The 21784-nt window shown below is 52.2% G+C and overlaps 10 protein-coding genes across 10 annotated transcripts; 7 read left to right on the top strand and 3 right to left on the bottom strand.

Annotated features, from left to right (window-relative positions):
• Positions 1-207: 207 nt before the first annotated feature.
• BU25DRAFT_487635 (uncharacterized protein) lies at positions 208-996 on the top strand (the record flags this gene model as incomplete). Its single annotated transcript, XM_033711296.1, has 2 exons — positions 208-565; positions 920-996. The coding sequence occupies exons 1-2, from the start codon at positions 445-447 to the stop codon at positions 994-996; spliced, it is 198 nt and encodes a 65-aa protein (XP_033566261.1). The 5' UTR covers positions 208-444.
• Positions 997-1474: 478 nt separating this feature from the next.
• Positions 1475-2684, top strand: BU25DRAFT_383646 (uncharacterized protein). Its single transcript, XM_033704294.1, has one exon. It carries the CDS (start codon positions 1723-1725, stop codon positions 2593-2595), a length of 873 nt encoding a protein of 290 aa, XP_033566260.1. The 5' UTR covers positions 1475-1722; the 3' UTR covers positions 2596-2684.
• A 179-nt stretch (positions 2685-2863) lies between these two features.
• BU25DRAFT_417823 (uncharacterized protein) lies at positions 2864-3344 on the bottom strand (the record flags this gene model as incomplete). Its single annotated transcript, XM_033707832.1, has 2 exons — positions 2864-3215; positions 3289-3344. The coding sequence occupies 2 exons, from the start codon at positions 3342-3344 to the stop codon at positions 2864-2866; spliced, it is 408 nt and encodes a 135-aa protein (XP_033566259.1).
• Positions 3345-3831: 487 nt separating this feature from the next.
• BU25DRAFT_487632 (RIC1-domain-containing protein) lies at positions 3832-7662 on the top strand. The gene is made up of 5 exons (XM_033711295.1): positions 3832-4330; positions 4380-5804; positions 5861-6128; positions 6179-6672; positions 6742-7662. The coding sequence occupies exons 1-5, from the start codon at positions 3986-3988 to the stop codon at positions 7534-7536; spliced, it is 3327 nt and encodes a 1108-aa protein (XP_033566258.1). The 5' UTR covers positions 3832-3985; the 3' UTR covers positions 7537-7662.
• Positions 7663-8505: 843 nt separating this feature from the next.
• On the top strand, positions 8506-11602 carry BU25DRAFT_406579 (uncharacterized protein). Its single transcript, XM_033705320.1, has 2 exons — positions 8506-8931; positions 9139-11602. Exons 1-2 carry the CDS (start codon positions 8787-8789, stop codon positions 11331-11333), a joined length of 2340 nt encoding a protein of 779 aa, XP_033566257.1. The 5' UTR covers positions 8506-8786; the 3' UTR covers positions 11334-11602.
• Positions 11603-12134: 532 nt separating this feature from the next.
• Positions 12135-12538, top strand: BU25DRAFT_406577 (uncharacterized protein). Its single transcript, XM_033705319.1, has one exon. It carries the CDS (start codon positions 12163-12165, stop codon positions 12517-12519), a length of 357 nt encoding a protein of 118 aa, XP_033566256.1. The 5' UTR covers positions 12135-12162; the 3' UTR covers positions 12520-12538.
• On the bottom strand, positions 12455-14985 carry BU25DRAFT_139326 (Sas10/Utp3 family protein-like protein). Its single transcript, XM_033700578.1, has 3 exons — positions 14549-14985; positions 12584-14499; positions 12455-12457 (listed from the first exon to the last, which is right to left on the bottom strand). Exons 1-2 carry the CDS (start codon positions 14739-14741, stop codon positions 12755-12757), a joined length of 1938 nt encoding a protein of 645 aa, XP_033566255.1. The 5' UTR covers positions 14742-14985; the 3' UTR covers positions 12455-12457; positions 12584-12754.
• Positions 14986-15099: 114 nt separating this feature from the next.
• BU25DRAFT_454433 (3-ketodihydrosphingosine reductase, Tsc10) lies at positions 15100-16189 on the top strand (the record flags this gene model as incomplete). Its single annotated transcript, XM_033709869.1, has 2 exons — positions 15100-15147; positions 15200-16189. 2 exons carry the CDS (start codon positions 15100-15102, stop codon positions 16187-16189), a joined length of 1038 nt encoding a protein of 345 aa, XP_033566254.1.
• A 373-nt stretch (positions 16190-16562) lies between these two features.
• BU25DRAFT_331135 (uncharacterized protein) lies at positions 16563-16817 on the bottom strand (the record flags this gene model as incomplete). The annotated part of the gene is made up of 1 exon (XM_033702382.1): positions 16563-16817. The coding sequence occupies one exon, from the start codon at positions 16815-16817 to the stop codon at positions 16563-16565; it is 255 nt and encodes an 84-aa protein (XP_033566253.1).
• Positions 16818-19554: 2737 nt separating this feature from the next.
• BU25DRAFT_406573 (uncharacterized protein) lies at positions 19555-21752 on the top strand. The gene is made up of 2 exons (XM_033705318.1): positions 19555-21248; positions 21299-21752. Exons 1-2 carry the CDS (start codon positions 19764-19766, stop codon positions 21536-21538), a joined length of 1725 nt encoding a protein of 574 aa, XP_033566252.1. The 5' UTR covers positions 19555-19763; the 3' UTR covers positions 21539-21752.
• Positions 21753-21784: the final 32 nt, after the last annotated feature.

Below are 21784 nucleotides of genomic sequence, written 5' to 3'. Positions count from 1 at the left end.
CAACAGCATATCCTCCAACTACCAGAGTCTTCCTCCATCCATCACCATGCAAGACAACACGACCGGCTTCCCCCGCTCACAAATCAGCACAGCCAAAGCCCTCAAAGACCTTTTCATATATACCCTTTCCCTCTCCATTCCCCCTCTTGCAAATACTTCCCTCATCCACTAACCACTCCCAGCGCAAATCGGTGCCTTCTGCATCAGCGGCTATCCTCTAAGCAAATTCGACATCTTCATCTTTCGAAGCGAGTCGCTCTTCATTGCCCGCGTCATCGTGTACAAGTGCGATAGTAGGGACGGGCTGGAGACTAGTTATAAGGTCTTGATGAACCGGGTTAGCCAGGAGGGGGTGCTGGGCACGTTGGAGGACTTGTGGGAGAAGGTGCAGGGGAAGTTTAATCCGGGGTTTGAGAAGATACAGAGGGTGGGAAGGGGGTGAAAATGGAGAAGAAGGAGAAGGAAGTGAGGAACGGTAAGACGGTGGAGGAAAAGGCAGATGAGAAAGCAGGAAATAAGGTCAAGAAGAAGGCTGGGAAGGAAGTGGAGAAGCGGGCCGACGAGAGTGAGGATTCTGAAGAGAGCAGCTCGGACAGCGACTGATTTGACAACCGTGTTCCAAGACTCTGTGAACTTAGATAGAAACAAGGAGAGTTTAAACGTCGTTTTGAAGCTGCCTTCCGTACTTCCGTGAGATCTTGAATCAGACTTGAGTTATCGTCCTTATCTCAGACCGCCTGTTTGAACTTTCACCTTCATCTCTGTAAGCTAGCTATTCTTTCCGTTTTGAGAAACTGGTTGGATATTTTAGACTAGTCGTTAGTTATTTCTCTTCCAACGAAGTCGTCGTTGTTGACTCAACTTTCGTCTCTTGAGCTATCCAACAACCACCGGATCGTAGCAAACTACCACCATCCAGGGCACGACGGCAAGATAGACGGCTTTCATAAGGGAACCATCACCATGATCAAGAATCTGAAGGATGGTCATCTGTGAGTACCACTGCTGTAAATACAGAGTATTGTACTGTTGCTGAGAAAACTAGCAGCTCAATTGCTCTATGAATTCTTGAGAGTACTTCGATACGAGGTTGACGATGCCCGTTGACCGCCTCAAGTCCGCGGGAAGATCACCTTACCATCCTTGGGTCCATCCCTGAGCATCCCCTTGAAACTCCACATCGACGATTGGCTATTTTACGAAAAACGCATTGTGACGGAGCTGTGATCCTGCACCAAGCTGCGTTGTGCCTCCGCGTAAACGGGTACTCCACCCAACCTCGCCAATTTGCGTCACAGAGTCGTAAGTGGACAAATCAGAGAGGGCGCTAGCACAGAACAGGTATCGCACGTGGTACCTGCACGACGACCCTTTGACGTTGCGGAGAACATTGGTTGTGTTTTGGCTGAGGACTTGAGGGGAAGTATATAAACCTTGGAGGTAAGCAAAGGGTGGTGGACTAACAATGTCTGCTGTTTCTGGGCTCGCGGAGACTGTTTTCAATATCATCGGGTGTTTATTTTGAAGAATTGAAACAATTGCATCTACTGTAATTCTTGTGTCATTGTCCGCGGACCTCAATTTCCACTGCTTTGAGCCAGAGTAAACGCTGCAACAGCAGGAGCTTGTTTCAGGCCAACACCTACGATCGTCACTCTACAAAACTTTCGATTGGTCCTGTCCATACCTTTCCACCACAACCAGACAAATAACGACGCAACAATGGATCTCGACTTGTATAGCAAGTCGTTCACATCAGAGGGTCACTTTCGCGTCCTGACCACCTTACTGGTCCTCACCCTCCCCATCTTGACGGCTTTCTATGTCTACCATGACTACAAGGCGTTCCTCTCGCTCGGCCCTGGGGGTACTCCATCAACACCACTTGGCTACTTGAAAGTTAAAACGCTCGGTCTCCTTTCCCTGCGAGATCCACTCCGACCGTTGCCCATTCCATCGCATTTCCGCCCACAGAAGGGATATCTGGAGTCCTTACCAACTCGCTCCGGAGAACGGCCACTCGTGCAAGGCATTGCTCCACAACGCCAACAAGCACAAAAGAGCGATGAGAAGATGTACGAACAGCTCGTTGAGCGAATGAGGGCTTACGCTCAGGAGCCAGCGAACATGCTCCTGGAACGCACGAGCTGCTTCGAGAAGAACAGCTCCGGCCTCTTCGCGTCTGTGCCTATCACGCGCACGTGCGGTGGAGAGATCTGCCACGCTCATCCTTCGGACGGTTCTCTGCACCTCACGCTGCACCCCGCGGACGCAAAGATCATGCTCGAGAACGGATGGGGTGAGAGACATCCGCTGGCTAAAGGAGGCTGGTTTAGGAGGTTCGTGCCGCGGGAGTTCGTCCTTATCTATGCGCCGAGAACGGAGAAGGACCTCCACATTGTTATGCAGATTGTGGCTGCAAGTATCTGGTGGGTCAGTGGAGTTGACGTCAACGCAGACGCTGAAGCAAGAGGGAGACGTAGGAGTGCCGACGTTGCGGCAATTGGTCAGGCGATGGAAGGGAATGAGTGCTGGGCTTGCAAAGCTCATGCATGTGGTGCTGGCGGAGTGGAGAAGATGACAGGAAACGTATAGGAAGCGAAAGGTCGACAAAAGGACGCATACTTGTCATGATGCATGATGGGAGCATTGCTTTGCGTTCAAGCGGGTCTTTGGCGTTCCTGGGTATATACGAAGCTGGGCAAGCCTTGAGCTTCTGAGCCATTTGTTCTGAAACGACCATTCAATGTATATCGAATCGCACCTGATGAATGATATCCTGTCTATTCTGCTGCTGCTATGCAACACAGCGATCCTCATATCGCCCGATTTACGAGGTTCTTGTCGCCAGATGTTCCTGCTCCTACTGCTTTCCGCGCACCCACTCATCATACTCCTTCCTCTTGCCCTTGACATCGAAAAAGCCCCGCCTACCTTCACCCTTCCCACCAATACCGCCATCAAGCCCTAGGAAGGCGTAAGGATCTCCCTCGCTCAGGATCTCCTCTCCTTCTCTTGTGTACTTGCCCTCTCCATGCCTGCCCTCCTGAGAGATCTGGCCTGCCCACTTGGCGTATTGGATTGGCTTTAGCTTATCGGCAGATATTACAATGCCGGTAGAGAGGATGATGACACCGACGAGGAGCTCAAGGGTGATGTCGAGGGGAAGCGGGGTATTGGCGAAGGCTGTGGTGTGCTCGTGGGCGGAGTAGATACTGCAAGCAATGTTAGCAGCCGTTGTTTTTACTGACTGTCCAGCTAATGTGCTGGGTAGTATTCTAAACATACGCATGTGTAAGGAACAATGCGCCAATGGTGTTGAGCACCGTGCCGAAGAAAGCCATTGTGGTATCTATTCTGAGCTTCCTTTCTACGGAACGAGTGTGCGACAGAGGCAGCGATATTTCGGTGGTCACACGGTATGTACGTGGCGTTGAGGGGAGTAGATGTGATCGTGATGATAGCAGGGACTTGAGACAGTTTGGTAGGTGGATGGATGAGCTGATCAAGTCTTGGCATTGGTCTTGGGTTAAACAACTTTAAGGATTCTCCACGCATTGCGATAGATTGTTTGATATGATCTTAAGAGAGACTAGCCCGCATCTGCTTATTGCAAAGAATGACAGCTTGTGACTAAAATATGTGTAAGTATGCAACTACTCAATGCGCAATTGTACACAGCAACCGACAAGGGATCAATAACTACCATCTTAGGAAAGGCCCTTCAATTTTTAAGCTGATCGATTGCTATTCGTACAAATCACGTTAGGTCAGTGTAGCTATGAGCATCCATACATCCATGATCGTTCAGATGTTCAGCTCGCATGGTGTGAAGCTTTGACCAGCGCCTTCCACGTTCCAACGAACGCCGCACTGCAGGTGCGGCTCTGCAGAAGCTCCACCAATACGCGCATCGTGAATGATCTCACACCCCACAGTGAGATGGGCACGCGCAAATGAAGCATCCAATTGTCCGTAGACCGCCATGACGTATTGGCCCATCTCCTCTCCCTCCGTCTTTGCGGCCGCTAAGAACACGAATCTCGAGCGCACGCCTATATCCCATGATGGTACCGATCAAGCGTCGCAGAGTGAACGGGATGGCGCGTCTGAGGCCGGATCCACAAACGAGACCGACGATGACACGTCGAATACAGGGACAGAAGGGGTGAAGGAGGAAGGGAAAGAGCAGAAAGCGCGTCAAAAGGGCAGTCCTGATCAGTTTGCGGAAGATGATGTCCATGGCGAGATTGTTGCCATTCGAGTGACAAGGAGTGGACAATCGTTCGCAACCCTCACTCGAACGACCTTGACTATATGGCAGACGAAGGTACTTTCATTACTTCCCTGCAACCAGGCGTTACTAATGTGAAGTCAAGCCCACCGTCATCCTGGCTTCAGTTCTACGCTCGCAGCAGTCGTTGAAGACATATGGCCCGAACACGGACATCTTACTCCGCCCCGACTCTCAGATCTTCGTCGTTCAGACCACACTCGGATTCCTGATCACATACTCTCTCGCAACAGATCACTCGTCCCGCGTGTACAAGACACAGTTCACAGACACACATGGAACGCATTCGAGAAGGAGCAGTGCCATTGGGTTCAAGATACAGCGTCAGCATGACACTAATGCTGGACCTGGAGAAGGCAGTGGACTCAAAGAGCTCAGTCTTCGCTTCCGCATGGTCATACGCGTCGATGCTGGGATTGTGAAAGCTTTAGCTCTGGATGATGAGCTGGTAGTGGCGACTGCGAAGCCTGCGGCGATGCAGTGCATACGATGGGCACCAGACAACCAAGGGAGCCAAACAAGCACCGAGGTGCTCACCAAGATGAGCTGGCTGGGGAAGAAGCCTGCACTAGTTGATATGACCCACGATCGACCTATGAACCTGTCGTGCTGGATCACCAAAGAAGGCCAAGCGTTCGCTGTTCAAAGATCGAAATCAGACCCCAAGCATGAAGGAAGCGCACCACAGAACCTTTTCCGAGGATATGGTTTTCATACACCAGAAACAAGTGGCGAAAACGGAGTGAAGGCTGCAATCAATGCCCGATTCTCGTTACTTGCCGTAGGCTGCAAGAACAGTGATATCTACGTCTACACTGTTCGAGACTATACCGGCAACATCCCCATCTCTCACAAACTGCAACCCAATACTTCGTCTCCCGGCAAGCTGAACGTCTTGACGTACTCCCCAGATGGGTATTGCCTTTTCGCTGGTTATGAGAACGGCTGGGCTATGTGGAGTGTGTATGGCAAACCAGGCGCTACTAGCTTCACAACTGACCGAACCATCTCGAAGACGAACGGCGAGGGATGGCTACTCGGCGTGAAGGATGCCTTCTGGATTGGCGGCGGCGCTGAACTATTAATACTTGGCAACAACGACAACCGGCTATTCGTTGTCGAAATGGCTCGAAGCGCTGTGACTGGATGTTTCTTGTCATCCAATGTGTCGAGATCTTTGATGCAAACAAGCACAGGATTCATGATCTACCGGGGCTATGATCTGCCCGATCTGACGACAATCTCTGCAGAGCTATCCCTGTGGCATAATGTACAGGTGCCGTCATACTATCTGGTAGACCAGTGGCCCATCAAAAGCGTAGTGATCTCGAATGACGGAAGATATGTGGCGATTGCCGGAAGAAGAGGGCTTGCACACTACAGCGTCAACAGCGGGCGCTGGAAAACATTTGATGATCCATTCATAGAGAATGAGTTCACCGTTCGTGGCGGTATGTGCTGGTTTCAGCATGTGCTTATTGCGGCAGTTGAGTCGCAAAACTCTCATGAAGTAAGAACCCTTCCCTCTGCGTCCCGAGCCGATGTGTACTGACAGTGGCTCATTAGGTTCGAATATACTCCCGAGAATCAGCACTCGACAACAACCACATCATGCATGTGCAGAGACTACCAGCTCCGATCGTACTTATTGCACCGTCCGGAGAGGACTCCCTACTTGTCTATACCTATGAGAACATTCTCTATCACTATGTCATGAGTGTCTCTGATGCTACGGTGAATCTGATCCAGGTCGGTCAGATCGCCCTACATGGCATCATTCGCGCACCCACGAGGGTAAGAGCACTCAGCTGGATCCTACCAGAAGACCAGATTCGTAAGTCCTCCGGCGCATTACAGCTTCAACGACTCTCTGATACTGGCTAGATCACGGCGATCCGTCTCAAGATGTATCCGTTGCCACGATTCTGTTCCTTGTCGATGGGAAGCTTGTACTGCTTCAGCCCACGACAACTGGAGGCGGTGAACTCAAGTATGAGATGCGGGTCATCGCACACAATGTGGAAACGTATGCGTTGATGCGTGACCATCCTGCCTTTGCACTAGAATCTCACGAGGATTCTCTTCCACCCAGTCCTTCGGTAGGGTTGGCCATCAATGGTGTGCACGGTCATGGTCACGACCTGCGAGACTCTCTATGGTACTTCGATGGTCAGGACATGAAAGTATGGATCGACATGCAAGATGTGCTTGCGTCTGCATCCCCAGAGCTTGGTAGGGATCTGCCTACACCCGTCCAGATTCCCGTCGACTTCTACCCTTTGTCTGCCTTGCTCAACAAGGCAATCATCTTTGGTGTAGAATCAGAACTCGTCCAGCGCAGGGATACTAACTTTGCCTACCTGCGATTTGGAACGAGGGTACGTTGGCGCGCTACAACCACGAATCACTGACGTTGCCGAACGACTATATGCTGACATGCATTGCAGACACACCTCTTCCTTCCCGCAACGCTACGGTATCACTTGGCGCAGTACAATCACCCTGCAGCCCTATACCTCAGCCACCACTACCAACATCTGCTGTATTTTCCGCATGCCCTCGAGATCTTACTGCATGAGGTACTCGACGAAGAAGTTGATACCCAGCCACCGCCAGAGCAGGCGCTACTACCAAGTGTGTTGTCGTTTCTGAGTTCGTTTCCGCAATACCTCGATATCGTCGTCCAATGTACGCGCAAGACGGAAGTCCGATCTTGGCGGACACTATTCGCAAACTTGCCACCACCGGAAGAATTGTTCGAGGAGTCACTTCAAAAAGGCAATCTGAAGACTGCGGGAGGCTATCTACTTGTGCTTCATACGTTCGAAGAACTACAGTCTACAGGCGACCAAGTAGTCCGCTTACTGCAACGCGCAAAGCAAGAACAAGATTGGGAGCTGTGCAAGGAGCTGGCACGCTTCCTCATGGCCCTTGATGAAACGGGTGCAACCCTACAACGGACACTTGAGCTCGTGGAGCTTAAGACGCCGTCAGCAGAACCAGGATATGGGCAGTCTCATTTCACCTTCGAGACGACTCGTCTAAACATCCCGACAAGAGGTCGGGCCGGTACGAATGGATATCGCAAAGACCGCGACGGATCAAGTGGAAGTAGAAGCTCAGCAGGGAGTAACGCCAGTCCTGGTGGACGACGGCCAAGTCGCAGGAACACTACTGCGCAGGAACCGACCGATTATTTCGGCGTTGGCTTGGGAGCTCGCTTAGTCGACAGTGATCCTTGAGTACTACAGATGCAACCTCAAATCTAATCTGGCACGACTACTATTCGGCTATTCTCCATAGCCGAGTCGTAAGATCGGCGGGACTCATAGACCGAAGACGTGCGGGGTGCTCGAGCGGGAAAAGTGAATATCGCAATGAAGTGATCCAGACCTTCACGCCCCAGCTCTAAAGTCAAGTCTCTTAACAAGCTCCCACATCATGCAGAGCTAAAAGTCATGCAAACGCATTGTTCTGGACGCATGTGAATCCTTGACAAGCATATAGCCTGATGCGGCCATCTCAGTGATGTTGTGAGCCACAACGCGCCTCGTTCCGCGCCTCTCCTAGCACGACAAACAGATCGCCTGGTAGGATGACCCTAGTCTAGTACATGTTGATGGTGTGGTGTAGCGATGAAGCCAACGCAGCTCTGCAGCAAGCCCCTCACCATCTGTCATCACCGCCGCAGCATGCACGAACACGAATCTCCAGGCCCATTTGATTGGTTGTTGTAACGATGGGTGCGACCTGACAGGTCTCTGCTGGCGAAGTGGGGAGTTCGGCCGGCGGTGTGATTCCTGGTCAGTTGAGGCGTCAGCATCGCACGTGTTGCACCCGGAATCTTTCTACCGAAGTACAGAGAATGCTGAGATGCTGCAAACGATACCACAAAAACGCTCTTTAGTTCTACATGATAGTTTACGTGGTAGCGCAGCCGGGACACCGGCCCTTCCCTTCATTGCCTCTTTCATGGCGGTGATACAGCATATCCACTGTCTTGAACAGACCATGGGTTTGCACAACATCCCTTTCAGAGCATCGCTAACGACGCTTGGCTGTCTTGCTGGCGCCTGCACGACGGCTGGTGGACCCGTACGTATCGCGGGTTAGAGCCTAGCAAGGCCCCGCCCCTTGTTACGTGCATCGTCTGCTCACACTGCCAAAAACTTCAACCCGCCCTTCTGTCTCCACAACGACCTTTCACCGTACTCACGGGTGCTGCGCATATTCGCTAATTGCTGCATGACGCATGACTCCTACCGTTAGTCGCCTCTAGCACGAAGCGAAGCATTCAAACGGGTGAGACAAGTCTTCTAGAAGACCCGTGCAACTCGCAAATACGAAGATATATAAGCCAGCGACCCACTTCCTCAGCCCTATATTGCCAGTTCGCCGATCGCTACCACAATCAAGCCCATGCAACAAGCCTTGCAGAAGAGCATGGTGTAGTCCTCACGATCACATTGCTTCTCCAGACCTTGAACGTTTGATGATGGCCGCTACGGGACTGCCCCTCTTCTACACCGATCAACAATCGCACGCCGCATCCTCCTACATCTCACCTGCCTCAACCATCATCTCTGATTCGAGCTTCTCTTGGAACATGGCGCCGCGTACAGAATCGAATCCGAATGGTGAGCATATCAATTCATTGACTTCAGTACAGTTTCGTTGTTGGGAGCACATCAATCGCAGTTGCTTCTTTAGCTCGGCTATACAATGACTTTCTTTCTCCACTCTCCTACGTGTCTGCTGTATCCAGCGCAATTTCTACTTTCATCGCTTCTCATCTCATACCTCTCACTCAACGTCAACAGCCCACTAATACCTGCGGTCTTCAGCTCCTCAACCGCGCAGATCGGTCAGCCCACGGACAACAGCCACTCCTACCACCACCACCACCGTCACCAGCAACAACAATAGAGACGGAGGATTTGCTTTCATCGTGGGCAATACACCTGCAGAGATGAAGTCGAAGAAGCACATGACTACTGTGCGCAAGAGAGCGATGCGGGCTTACCTAGAGGCCAACAAAGAAGGAGCCAGGGAGCCCAAGAACTTAGTCACTGAGCGGTCACGAGTTATGAGTGAGGACTCTGCTGGTTCACAGTCAAACATTGAAAGTCAATATGCAGCCATCGCGAATGCCGCCAATGAAGAATCGACGATTCCGAACGGGCTTGAGGGCATAAGTGGAGGGATGCAAAGCTCTGCAGCAGGATCGACATATTCACATCCAAGTCAGCAACCCTCAAGGCCCGAAGCTCACAGACCCGCGGGGCAGAGAGCACACGAGGATACTCTCGAAACAGCACTCATTGCCCCTCCCAGAACAAATGATCACGGTATGCCACTGCCTTACGATCGTGAAGCATACCCACTGTTCGTCTCGTTTGGTGAGGGCGTTGATCCTTTCAAGACGATGTTTCAATCAAGCTACCCACGAGTGTCGGTAGAAAGGATGAAATTTCTCTGTGCACGATTCTTTGGTACCTACGCGATGGGCCAGCACTGGATTCCTACTGTTCTCAGCGCACCACACACGTTCCTGAGTACATTGTGTTGTGCCTCAGCACACCTGGATGCCATATTCGAACGCGACATTGAAAGTGTTGAGACATCTTCACTCCGCCAAGAAGTCATGCACCTTATTGGTCAAAATATGGTGCACCCGGGAAAGCAAGTTGGGGATCTCAACATCACCGCGTTAATCCAGCTTATCGTCAGCGAGGTCATCGGACGTGAGGAGATCTCCTTAAGGATACACGAAGCCGGCCTCGAAAAGATGATTAGCCTGCGTGGCGGTCTCAACCAGCTGGGAATGCGCGGCTACCTCGCATCTACCTGCTCGTGGGTACTGCTTGAGTCCGCCATACTTCGCGAAGAAAGACCACGAGACATTTTCTCCAACTACTGCACAGCACGATCGACTAAAAGACACCCTGTCACTGCAATCATCCCCGAGTCGCCTATCTACCGTCCGCGACCCCAATTCGAAACTCTCAGGAGGTCGAGATATTACAAGAAACGGACACTTGAGCTCTTAAATGATATTCAATCAATGATCGAGCTCTTTGTCAACCCAACAAATTCATCGCGTCGAGATTCAAGGACCCTTCTAAGCTTCTACAGAGACATTACGACCAAGTACCCACCAGTGTCCCAGAACCAGAGGCCAACACAAGATGATTACAAATACGAGGCTATCCGCATTACGGCTATTCTTCAAGCCACTGCGATCGTGGAATGCATACCTCTATCCAAAGCTCTTCCGCATGCTGCTACGACAGTATTGGGGACACCATACTCATTCGTAACGTCCTCGCACTCGATTAACTCCCCAACCTCACCGCTGTCACCAATGAACCTACGCCATGACTCTTTGACTAGTCCCGGCACAGTCTCATCATATGCGAACAGTCTCACCTTTCAGTCTTCAAGCTCATACTTTGATGCATCGCGGTCCTCACTCTCTTCAATGACAACATCACACCCTTCCATATCGTCAACTGTATCACACCCATCTTCATCGTCAATAGCAACGTCGCATTCTTCCGTATCATCGATGCCAGATTCACGTCCATCTTACCACCTTTCGAGTTTCCGTCCGTCACGTCTATTGACAACGTCTTCCCCCAACGAGTGTAATCCATTCGCCGACTACATTACCGCTCCGACACAAAACACATCAACCGCTCTTCTCCTCAAGCTCAAGGTCGCTCTTGACGCTTCAAACATGTCAGAGTGTTGGCAGGACATGGCTGGCGTACTGCTCTGGATCGGGCTCACTGTCGGTGCAGCCAGTCACAGAAACGGAAACAGGATTCTGGAGAAATGGTACTCTGCTCTGTCCATGCGAGCGAGCGTATTGTTATGTTTCCAATACCCGGAAGCCATCCACTCCACAATGCTAACAATGGGTCGATTGGTCGACACGCTGCGCGAGCCGGACTCATCTAGCACAGCAAACGCTACAAGGGCGCTGATCAGGAGGGACAGCGAGGCCCCTGGAAATGGAAAGAAGAGGAGAACATGAAATTGAACATTAAGGAGTTCTCTTGACTCCATGGACGTCGAGAGGGTGACGTCCAATTAAGCTTCCCCAGAGTGGCAAAGCATTCGGCGTCCCCGGTGTGGGTCTTCACGGTAAGGCTGACAGTGTAAGGCTGCCTGAGGCTCACAACGTCGTTATGTTCTTTCTGTGCTTCGATGTATATACTTGTGTTAGCTTTTTGTGGCATCAGAGTTGCAGGCAGGGTTTGAGCATCATGAACAGCCGAGCGTGTACAATATACAGCAATTGCATCAAATCATACAAATCATGTGAACTCGCAGTATGACGTGCAAACCCCTTCTTACTAATGCCGCATGCGCGATACCTTCTGAGCTTTGATCAGTACGGTCGGAATCTCCAATATTCGGACATTTTAGTACGACAGCCACTTTGCGTACACGATGAATACTCGCAAGACTGTCAGCCATCAACGACTCGAGTCCCCAAAACGATCATTGCGCGTGGACAGCGTTCACAAGACGAAGTTCGGTCGGCCCATCGCCCCTGCTCAGCCTGACGACCGTGATGGGCCCACCACCCCTCAATTGGCAGCAGCGAGACGCAAGTGACGTCACACCTCCAAATACCGCGTATCGCATGACTGCAGCCTACGATCTCGACCGACAAACGCGCTTCGACCAAGTAATCTCTCGCCTCCTGCCAGGGTATATTATCAGCATATATACCCATATCTCTCTCCGATACAAGACTCACACACATACACCAGATCACCTTTCAGCCTACAATTTGATCCACCACGATACTCCCGCGAACTCTCACACGCACCCTTACGACTACTTCGATACACAAGATGCCTCTTGTAGTTCCCGGTCTACAGTCCAAGGACGGCAAGGACGACTGGATGGGCAAGCTCATGGGCAAGTCTCTCGGCGACACGCACAACGAGACCGTACGTTCCCCATACTATCGCCTATTGTCCGCTCTTCCCACTACCCTGTGCATGCAAGTGCCGCGCAGTGGAGGCGAGTCACAGTTTGTTAGACAAGCGAGTGCTGATAAGTTCGATCAGACCTTCGCAAAGCAGGACCTTCCCAAAGAGCACCGCGTACTCAAGCCCGACAGCATGAGCACGATGGACCACAAGCCTGAGAGGCTGAACATTCACGTTGGCGAGGATGGGACTGTGCAGAACGTCCGATATGGTTAGGTGATTACCACGACCACGATGTGTGCGAGGTTATGAGATACGATTATATGACATGATGGGCAGCCTGCTACGGCGTCTGGCTGCTGTGGGTTAGGATAACGATATGACATATAATGCGACACACTTTTCGATTAAACAAATCACAACGGCATGTGAGGAGGGAAGAGTGAGGATGTGTGAACGAGATCCACGGGGTATGATTCCTACTCTAACAACAACCTCCAGATCTCCAGAACTACAACTTCCTACTCCTAACCATACCCTTCTTAATACCCGTAAGCTCACCCCCATAATTCGCATGCCCAGACGCAGCCTTCGCCTTATCAAACACGGGCCGCATACTCTTCTCCTTCTTAAGCTTCTCCTTATACTTCTCCTTCTTCTTAACCCTCGGATTCCTCACACTCTTCTTACGGTGCGGGGTAAGCCCCTTGTTCTTCGCAATCTGGTAGCTGATCTGTCTGCGCCCATCATCGCCCACAATCTCCTCTTCGATGACTTGAGCACCCTGTTTGGCGGCCTCGGCGTATGCGGCTGCGCGCTCGGATTTGGCGGCCTTCTTGGTGTTGCTGCGCGCGGCGACCATGTCGTAGTAGCCGTCTTCGTCTTCGAAGTCGTTGTCTTCTGGCCGGAACGGCTCGGCTTCGTCGCCGGAGCTGTCTGGGCCTTCGCCGAGGGCGACGCCGGGGCCGGCGTCCTTGTGTTGGCCGCGCTTCTCAGCTTCGGCTTGCAGGCGGGCTTGTCTGTCCTTGAGGCGCTCGCGGTGTGGGACGTCTGCGTCGCCGCCGTAGTCTTTGCCGGCTGCGTCGCGCTTGTTGGCTTTTTGGGCGATCTGGGATGTGTAGAAGCGCAGGGACTTCTTCTTGCGCGCCTTCTCGGCCAGTTCGTGTGCAGTGAGATCGGTCTCTTCGCCAAAGTCTGAATCGTCGGGGTTGAGCAGGTTGATCTTGCCCTCTGGTGCCTTCTTTTTCTTCGACGCCTTCTTGAGTGCGGCTCTGTCAGTAAGTGCTGACAGTGATCCAAGATCTTGCTCGGTCTGTAGCAGCTTCTCGGCGCGGCGAGCCTTAGCTTCAGCGCGAGCGGTGTCTGCGGCACGCTCTGCCTTGGTCTTCTTCTGCTTCTGTGCCTTCTTCTTGGGTGCCTGATCAGGCTCTGCGCCTGACAGAGCGCTGGCTTCCTCGATGACTGAAAGCTCGTCCGCGTCCGTCTCAACCATGGGGTCGGCAACTGGTAGACTCTCGATTTTTGTCCATAACCTCTGTGTCTTCAGCAAACTCTCCATGACCGGGTGCTCGTGCAGCTCCTTCGGGTCCAGCGCGATTACTGACGAGCCATCATCCTTCGCGGTTGACCCCAGGATAGCGAAGTACATGGCCATGGCTGCGAGGTATGCTGCGCAAGCTCGGTATTTTGTGACGGCGATGGGGGTGGTCTGGGTGGACTTGCTCAATTTTGTGGCGCGCGACTTGAGCAGTCGTTCGGCGGCGTTGGCGGCGGCGGCCAGTTCGTCGTGCAGCGGTTGCAGGCGTAGGTACTCTCTTGAGATGTGCTCGAACTCGGGGTATCGTGTCTTCATGATCTTGAGCCGTTCCTCCTCAGACATGCTGTCTGTGATCTGTAGTTGAGGTAGCACCTCTGTGACCCTCGCGCCACCCTCTGTCTCCTCTTCCTCGCCCTGGCCTAGCCACTCGTCCTCGTCGAAACCGAAAGCTGCTTCCGACATGGCCTGAAGCTGCTTCTTCTGCAATCGACGTGCTTCCTTCTCTTCGTCAAGAGCATCCTGCTCTGTTTCGATCGCGTCGGCATTGTAGTAATCTCTCTTTGTGGTACCCCAAGCCTCGTCCATCTCCTCATCCTCGTCTTCAGGCGCCTGACCGTCGGGTTCGGCAACATCGCTGGCATCGTCATCGTCGTCATCGTCGTCGCTGTCGCTAAGGTTGTCGCCCAGGATCTCTTCTTCGGAGTTTTCGAGGAACTTATCTGCTGGAGTTAATTACTGTAGTGACAAACGATTTCAAAGGCTGCTCACCCTCTTCTTGGTATTTCCTTAACCTCTTCGCAGCTGGCCCCTCGTCTAGCAAGACCTTCTCGCGGTTCAAGAGGAACTCATCCTCCGAATCAGCAACATCTTCCCAAGAATTGATGGCGAGTTTCGAACCGTCGTCTTTGGACGACTTCGAGTCGCCATATGCGCGGCCGCCAGCCTTCCTCTTCTTGGCCATATTTGCTGTTGTCGAGATCCGTGGCGCCGAACTGACGATGTTCAAGATGATGTCCAAAAAAGTTTCAAAATCTTGGCCGCCGCGGGAAAGCACGGCCCATCAGCCTTCGCGCTAGGGTCTGCACTAGTCTGAGATAGGGAAGGCGCCTCTACCGGTTCCGAATGCCACTTGCAGCAGCCCACTGCTCGCTATTGATTTGTTGACATCTTGTAGTGCTTACAAGATCCATGTCTCTCCCCTTTCGTCCTAGGCATCCGTCAGACGTTAGCTTTGAGATTTTACTCTTCAAATGTCTCAATGGCTTCTTGCTGCGACCATACTCGTCCTTGCACTTGTGGGAATAGTTAGTCTGGACACTATGGGCTTCGCATTTTGGAAGGGGAACCAGTTCCCGGTGGAGGGGAAGGTAAGCACTCCCAGTCCACACTAAGCAGATCTCCACTAATGTATCGTTGTAGACAGTCCTCCTCACTGGTGCCTCTCAAGGCATGGGCAGAGAAGTCGCCAAGCTGCTATCTGCCCGCGGCGCAAACCTTGTCCTCGTTGCCCGAACCGTTAAGAACCTCGAAGCCGCCGTCGAATACGTGCGATCACATGCAAAGAACCCTTCCAGCCAACGTTTCCACTACATCTCCGCCGATGTATCCTCTGAGGCAGAGAACGCACGCATACTTGCTGAAACCACCGCCTGGAACGATGGCGTTATGCCTGAGGTCGTATGGGCAATTGCCGGAGCTTCGATACCAGGGCTTTTCGTAGAGACCAATACCGAGACCATGCGCAAGCAAATGGATCTGAACTACTTCTCAGCTGCGTACCTCGCACATAAGACACTGACGGCCTGGTGGTACCCTGACACGCCGTACTCGTCGCAGGAAAAGAGCGCTGTACCTCAAGGAACACGGCACTTCATTCTCACATCCTCGGGAGTTGCGTTTGTGGGTCTGGCGGGCTACACACCCTACTCACCTGCAAAGGCTGCGCTGCGCTCACTGGCAGACGGTCTGCGCTCGGAAGTCCTGCTGTACAACGGAGCGCGCCGCTCGCAAGCTGCGACAGGGCAGACACCTGCACCGTTTGATGTCAACATCCATGCTGTCTTCCCTGGTACAATCCTCTCACCTGGGTTCGAGAACGAGGAGAAGACTAAGCACCCCGTCACACGTCTGCTCGAATCGTCTGACCCCAAGCAGACTGAGGTGGAAGCTGCGACTGCCGCTGTTAGAGGGCTGGAGAATGGCAACTACATGCCGACAACGAACTGGATGATAGATCTGCTACGCTGGGGTTCGCTGGGCAGCAGCCAGAGGAACAATATCATAGTCGACACATTGATGGCATGGATTGTGTCCATCGTGTGGCTTGTCATGCTCCCGGATATTAACGGCAAGGTCTGGGGATGGGGCAAGAAGGAGGGCATGCCAAAGCTCAGGCAAAACGCACAGTAGTGACTGGACGTAACATTACATTGTTTGCGAATACCCCTTTGCGCTTATACGGAATACAGAATGATATATTGTCTCGCGACACGCGGCTCCGTGCGGAACGTCCGTTTACCCCAGACACCCAATTAGGTTGCTGCGCTCTTCAAGCTGGCCTCAAAGTGTGGGCGTGTTACAGTCAGCCAAAGCTCAAATGGTGAGCGCTGGTGGAATGCGCCCTGAAACCGACCCATCGGTCCGCCCTCCCACTCATTCTTCGGATCGTGATCAAGCAGCTCGCACTCAAAATCCAGCTGGTGAAACTCATACTCTGAAAAGAGTCTTGCAACAGTTCTGCTGCTCTCTGACGAAACAATACCGCAAATGGCCCCACGCGCAGTCATGTTCGACTCATTTCATCTTCGAAAATCAAGGAACGAGTATGTTGGAGATAAAGGTCAGCACCTGCCGCGACGCTTCGAACGAAGCGACTGGTCCCATCACGATCCCATGTGCGCAGATAGACGGTATGATACAAAAGGGGTACTGCTACAGCCCGAACGCCTTTACAGGTCAGGCATAATGCTTTGAGGTCGGCCTTAGAGGTAACATGTTCCAATATGAGGAGCTGAACATCAATTGGGAGATCAGGCATGACGGGCGAGTTGTGATTAAAGGAAGATCTGGGTGGTGAGAGACGCGTCCGTGTCAGTTTCGCGCTAACTACAATCTCTTGAATGACTAATCAACGCGTTTGACTGCTCCCAATCCAATCGCACTCAGTATCGAGCTCCAGTATGTTCGATATTGGATGTTGGATGTGCTTGACGAGGGTCTGAGCCTGAAACAGATAGAGCAACAGGTCTTTTCCGTACAAGAATATCAGTCTGGTAGCTTTTGATATAGCAACACCTAGGCGCCAAGGTGACTTCGTCAGTCACTTCAGCCTTGTTAAAACTCCAGTATGTACCAATGACCAGAGCATTTTGCTTAGGGCAGATCCCGAGTTTCCCCAAGTATTGGAAGAACGCATTAGCGAAGCACCGGAAGTCCAACCAGACCTCCCTCAGGCGCTTGTGCTCATTCAATCCTTCGTCTACAAGCTCCCTACAGCGGAAGACTCGGAGATGTAGTATGCGCAGGTTCTTCAAATATTTGATGTCTTCCTTCACCAATATTAGCATACTCTGATCGTCGGATACAATTCAGATACTTACCATCGCTCGAGGAAGCCTCCCTGATTTTCCCACTCGTGCAATTTAAGATCACGCTCTTGCAGTTGATAGCCTATCTGCTCCAGGTTCAGGCAAGCTTTGAAGAAAGGCTCCCAGAAGAACAACCGATACGGTCAATCCGATGCCAGAGTGCATTGGCATCAGAATTCCCTGTGACGAGGCTGATCTAGGAAAGATTCTCCGAACAATCTAGAATATTTCCGAGGCAGCTGCTGGACTGGACATGCGCGTACAAGTGGCGCAGCAACGAGGTGGCATGGACCTCCTTGAATTCACGCCCAAGATCTTGCAGGAACCCATCAGCCCCGACACACTCAGAGACGTACAATTCTGACAACATGCCCAGGTAGACCAGAGCTCGTATGGGTTCGAAGGACTCTTCAATATTGAAGCAAAACTCGAATGCTCTCAAGACGTAGTTGAGAGCACACAGGACTACTCTGAAGTTCTTGCAAATGGGTGTCAATGCATGTGGGGCTTCTTCAGGTAGCTGACTTAGAGATAGGCGGTCGAGGTTACTGTATCTCTTTGTGAAAACTTGTTCGAGGAACTCAGATAGGCCCACTGTGCTTGTGAATTGAATGTCGAGAGTTTGGAGCGAACTTGGCGGCATCATGGTTCCGTGGAAAGGGCTCCGCCTGGCAATTTCTGTATCATCCCAGAAGACAGAACAACGTCATAACTTCTCCTGTGACTTTTCTATGTATCGCACAATCTCTAGGGCACCGAGCAGTCTGAGATAATCCCTAAAGTTTGCGAAGTTCACGGTTAGTCGAGCCACAAGATGGAAGGATAGCTCCCACTGATGCTAGCTGACCGAAGGTTGAAAGACAACGATCTAGTAGCACCTCCAGTACCATATACATTTGCTCGTTGAATGCATCGGTGGTCAGATAGTCAAATGGGATTCTTGGTTCACGTTGGGTGGACCTGTTTGCACAGTGGTAGGCTCCGGTGGAGGCGGACAAAACTCGAAAGTCAATTCGCGTGTGGCGTAGGTGACGGCCAGCACCCGCTACAACGCTCTTGAGCAACCGGACTATATGATTGCGGGCTTGGGTACGGAGGCGTATGTTCTGATACAGACGCGGTGTCGCAATGGTTTGTGTGATTTTGCATGTTAGACATAGCGCTTTGAGATCAGCTGTTGATGTAACAAAGTTTAGTACGAGCAACTGAACATCCGTTGGGAAGACCGACATGTTGTGTGTATGTTGCTGGAACTCGATCGCCGTTTGGTACAAATCGACGACGGAAGGAGCTTTAGGGGGTAAACACGCTAATCGCGCCTTCGTGTGTCTACAACCGTTGGGTATGCCAATGTTCGCAGGGCCATCCAACAAAGAATTACACAACATTGGTCAGCTCAAGCTCTGTGGGAGCATATCATTCATCGGTCAGGAGGTCACGTTTCGCTGCTTCACTCCCAGTCGTCGATCGTCGAAATGAAAGGGTGCGGCTGGGCTGCCAATGCACGTCCGGGTGGGGGCTGCAGTGCCTCCGCTAACTGGGACTGCCAGGCACATGAAAGCTTGTCCAGAATAGCAAATGGTCACGATGCTCGTAGTGACCCACACGAGTGCAGTGTTTCACGAAGCGCTCCCGTGCTGGCCACATCTCGATAGAGGCGAGAAGTACCTTCGTGAGTGGCAGCGAGAGTACGACGGCAACCAACGGATCCTTTTTCGGTCTGAAGACATCGATCGACGAGGCTGACAGCATATCCAAGGTCTCTACAAACCGCCACCGCCGCCTCTCCGGTAAAGCGCGTTGCCGCCCGGCATTAGCGACGAATATAGAGTATTGTACCCCTCCATCGAGTCGCGCAAGACAACGCGCTTGTATGCTGCCATGTACCCGCAAACACGTCGCAAACGTCGCAGGTCGCTGTCATCCTCCAAAGCAAAGTCTTCAAAGGAGTCCGCAACGTGACCAGGTGTCCAATCACCCACTCATTCGCGCAGATGCAGCCTGGCGGGCAGCAGACCAATGCCAAAGTGCCCGGCTTCAGCCCCAAGATGCAGCTGCCTGCCTGATGACTAGCTGCATCGTGGTGCAGTGTGGTGCTTTCGGCCCCCAAAATGACGGCTGCTTAATTTCTCTCAAATTCTCACGCGTCCGCTCTTCGTCCAGAAACTTCCTGCGCTCTTACGTTACCTGCTTGTCTGTCGCATTTGTGTATTGTGTCAGTCAGCTTGTGCCGCCCCCCAGCAAGCTATCATCACCGCCCCGCTTTCTAAGCTGACACCTGAACCCACACCTTTGAGCACTGTTTGCTCTTGGTTGCATTTATTGCAGGACCTGAAACTCTCTTCGTTCTATATATCCGACTCATCTTTCCCTACACATCTTTCCACACCTCCAAGATGCCACCCGCAAACTACTTCGACGACTATTCAGAGGATGAGTGGTATCACCGACAGGATGTGTACGGCGGCGCTCGACATGTCCCCAAACCGCGTGAGCATTTTGGCCGCCACACCACCGAGTACCTGAATCCCGAAGTTCACTATACAAGCGGCCTTCACCGAACCAAGTCCCAGGGTCACGGGGTCACTCCCAATGTGACTATCTATAACACAACTCGCATGGAGAACGAGAGCAGCCCCAATGTGCGCACCACTACCGATCAGCGAAGCCGTGAGCCCAGCGCTGATGGCCGCGGCCGCACTCGAAGGATGCCCGGCGAATGGTCACTGGAAGATGACATAGAAGAACTGCGACTGCAGGTCACCAGGGAGCGGTTGGCGCGATCCCGTTCTCGAGGCGAGTACCATCATCACCATGGCCACTCACCTGACCGTGCTTATGAAGATAAGCTCAAGCTGTCACTGGCCGAGCAGCGGCTGAGAGAGGCAGAGGCGAAGATTGAGGCAGATAGGCGAGAGGAGGAGGCGGAGAGGCGGGAGGAGATTACAAGAAGAAAGATTGAATTGAAGCACATCAAGGATCGTCAAGAGCGTGAAGATGAAGAGGACCGCATCAAGCGCGCTGAAGAGAGGCTCCGTATAGACTGGGATCTCAAGCGCGAGAGGGAGGAGCGAGCACGTGAGCTTAAATTGCGGGACGAGGAGGAAAAGAGAGAGCGTATCCTCGCAGACGGCAAAGCGAAAGCAGAAGCAGATCAGCGTAAGAGGAAAGAAGAACGCGAACGGATCCTAGCCGAGGCCGAAAGGGACCAGAGGGAGGCAAGTGAGAAGCGTAAACGCCTTGTCGAGGAGGAAAAAGCAAAGTTCGAGAAGGAGGCTCGCAAACGCGAAGACGAAGCCAAAGCCAGAGAAGAAGAGGCAAAGAGAATTGTTGCAGAAGCTCAAGCCAAGCGTGAGAAGCAAGAGAAGGAGGCAAAGGCGGCTCAACAGGCGGCAGTAGATGCGTATAACAAGAAGAAGGCTGAGGACGAGGCGAAAGCTAATGCTGAGCGCGAGCGCATTGTCTACGAATACGAGCGCAAGAAAGTTCTTGACGCAGAGAAAGAAAAGAAGCAGCGCGAGGAGTTACTTCTCAAGATCGAGCTCGAAAAGAAGGCGCGAGAACAGAAGGATAAAGAAGAATACGAAGCGTTCATGCGCAAGCAGGCAGAGAAGCAAGCTGCGGAGAAGGCGAAACGCGATAAGGAAGAGGCAGAACTCGAGGCTGCCATGCGCAAACGCCTGGCTCAGTTTGGGTTCCAAGAAAACCAGATCCAGGCCATGGTACACCCCGAGCAGCAGAAGAAGCTGGAGCAGCAGGTGGGACTGACACCGCATAACCCACTGCGTATTGCGCCTCAGCCCACGTACGCAAAGATCAAGAGGGAGTATCTCGACATCGAGACGCTACATTACTATGACATCCCCTACGAGTACGATGCTGTAAGTAACCACTAGCTTCTCATGTATCAATTCAGCGCTAACAGATACAGGATCCCAACTATGTCATCGTCCTCCGAGAGATGAGCCAGAAGGAGACTGACATCCTCTTCGAGCACACACGACGACTTCGCTCGAACCACGGAGACCGCTTATTCATCGAGGCGGACGGCCGCGATCGCCGTGGCAAGAAGGAGTATGCATTTGTGCGCAGAAAGTCTAGATCAAGGTCCCGCAGCGACGTCTCCCGCCCGGCAAGGAACGTAACGATCGGTGACATGTTCTTCAGATAGAGATGCATCACGATGAGGGCTTGACGTTTGCGTTGGAGCATTGTTTTCTTGCTATTGCTATTTCCTATCGCGTATACCATTCTCCACACCTTCGACTCGTGTCAGTTCGAAACCAGGTTCTATATTTCTTTCACTATATACACTGATAGCGTTGGGCTCCAGTGCAGCTGAGTTCCTCACAATATACAGGTATTGTATGCAACTACTCCAAGCAGTTGCAGCTTCTTGCATATCTGCGTGACGGTG

Source organism: Macroventuria anomochaeta, assembly GCF_010093625.1.
Source record: "Macroventuria anomochaeta strain CBS 525.71 unplaced genomic scaffold BU25scaffold_3, whole genome shotgun sequence".
Lineage (NCBI taxonomy): Eukaryota > Fungi > Ascomycota > Dothideomycetes > Pleosporales > Didymellaceae > Macroventuria > Macroventuria anomochaeta.
This window is presented reverse-complemented; position numbering and strand designations above follow the sequence as displayed.

Bases quoted from the DNA above. Each gene is read 5' to 3' on its own strand.
- BU25DRAFT_487632 (XM_033711295.1), top strand. From the start codon at position 3,986: ATGACGTATTGGCCCATCTCCTCTCCCTCCGTCTTTGCGGCCGCTAAG. The intron at 6,129-6,178 runs GTAAGTCCTCCG...GATACTGGCTAG, and splicing joins CCTACCAGAAGACCAGATTC to ATCACGGCGATCCGTCTCAA. The intron at 6,673-6,741 runs GTACGTTGGCGC...CATGCATTGCAG, and splicing joins ACCTGCGATTTGGAACGAGG to ACACACCTCTTCCTTCCCGC.
- BU25DRAFT_406577 (XM_033705319.1), top strand. From the start codon at position 12,163: ATGCCTCTTGTAGTTCCCGGTCTACAGTCCAAGGACGGCAAGGACGAC.
- BU25DRAFT_139326 (XM_033700578.1), bottom strand. From the start codon at position 14,741: ATGGCCAAGAAGAGGAAGGCTGGCGGCCGCGCATATGGCGACTCGAAG. The intron at 14,500-14,548 runs GTGAGCAGCCTT...TAACTCCAGCAG, and splicing joins AAGGAAATACCAAGAAGAGG to ATAAGTTCCTCGAAAACTCC.
- BU25DRAFT_406579 (XM_033705320.1), top strand. From the start codon at position 8,787: ATGATGGCCGCTACGGGACTGCCCCTCTTCTACACCGATCAACAATCG. The intron at 8,932-9,138 runs GTGAGCATATCA...TGCGGTCTTCAG, and splicing joins TACAGAATCGAATCCGAATG to CTCCTCAACCGCGCAGATCG.
- BU25DRAFT_406573 (XM_033705318.1), top strand. From the start codon at position 19,764: ATGCCACCCGCAAACTACTTCGACGACTATTCAGAGGATGAGTGGTAT. The intron at 21,249-21,298 runs GTAAGTAACCAC...TAACAGATACAG, and splicing joins TCCCCTACGAGTACGATGCT to GATCCCAACTATGTCATCGT.
- BU25DRAFT_383646 (XM_033704294.1), top strand. From the start codon at position 1,723: ATGGATCTCGACTTGTATAGCAAGTCGTTCACATCAGAGGGTCACTTT.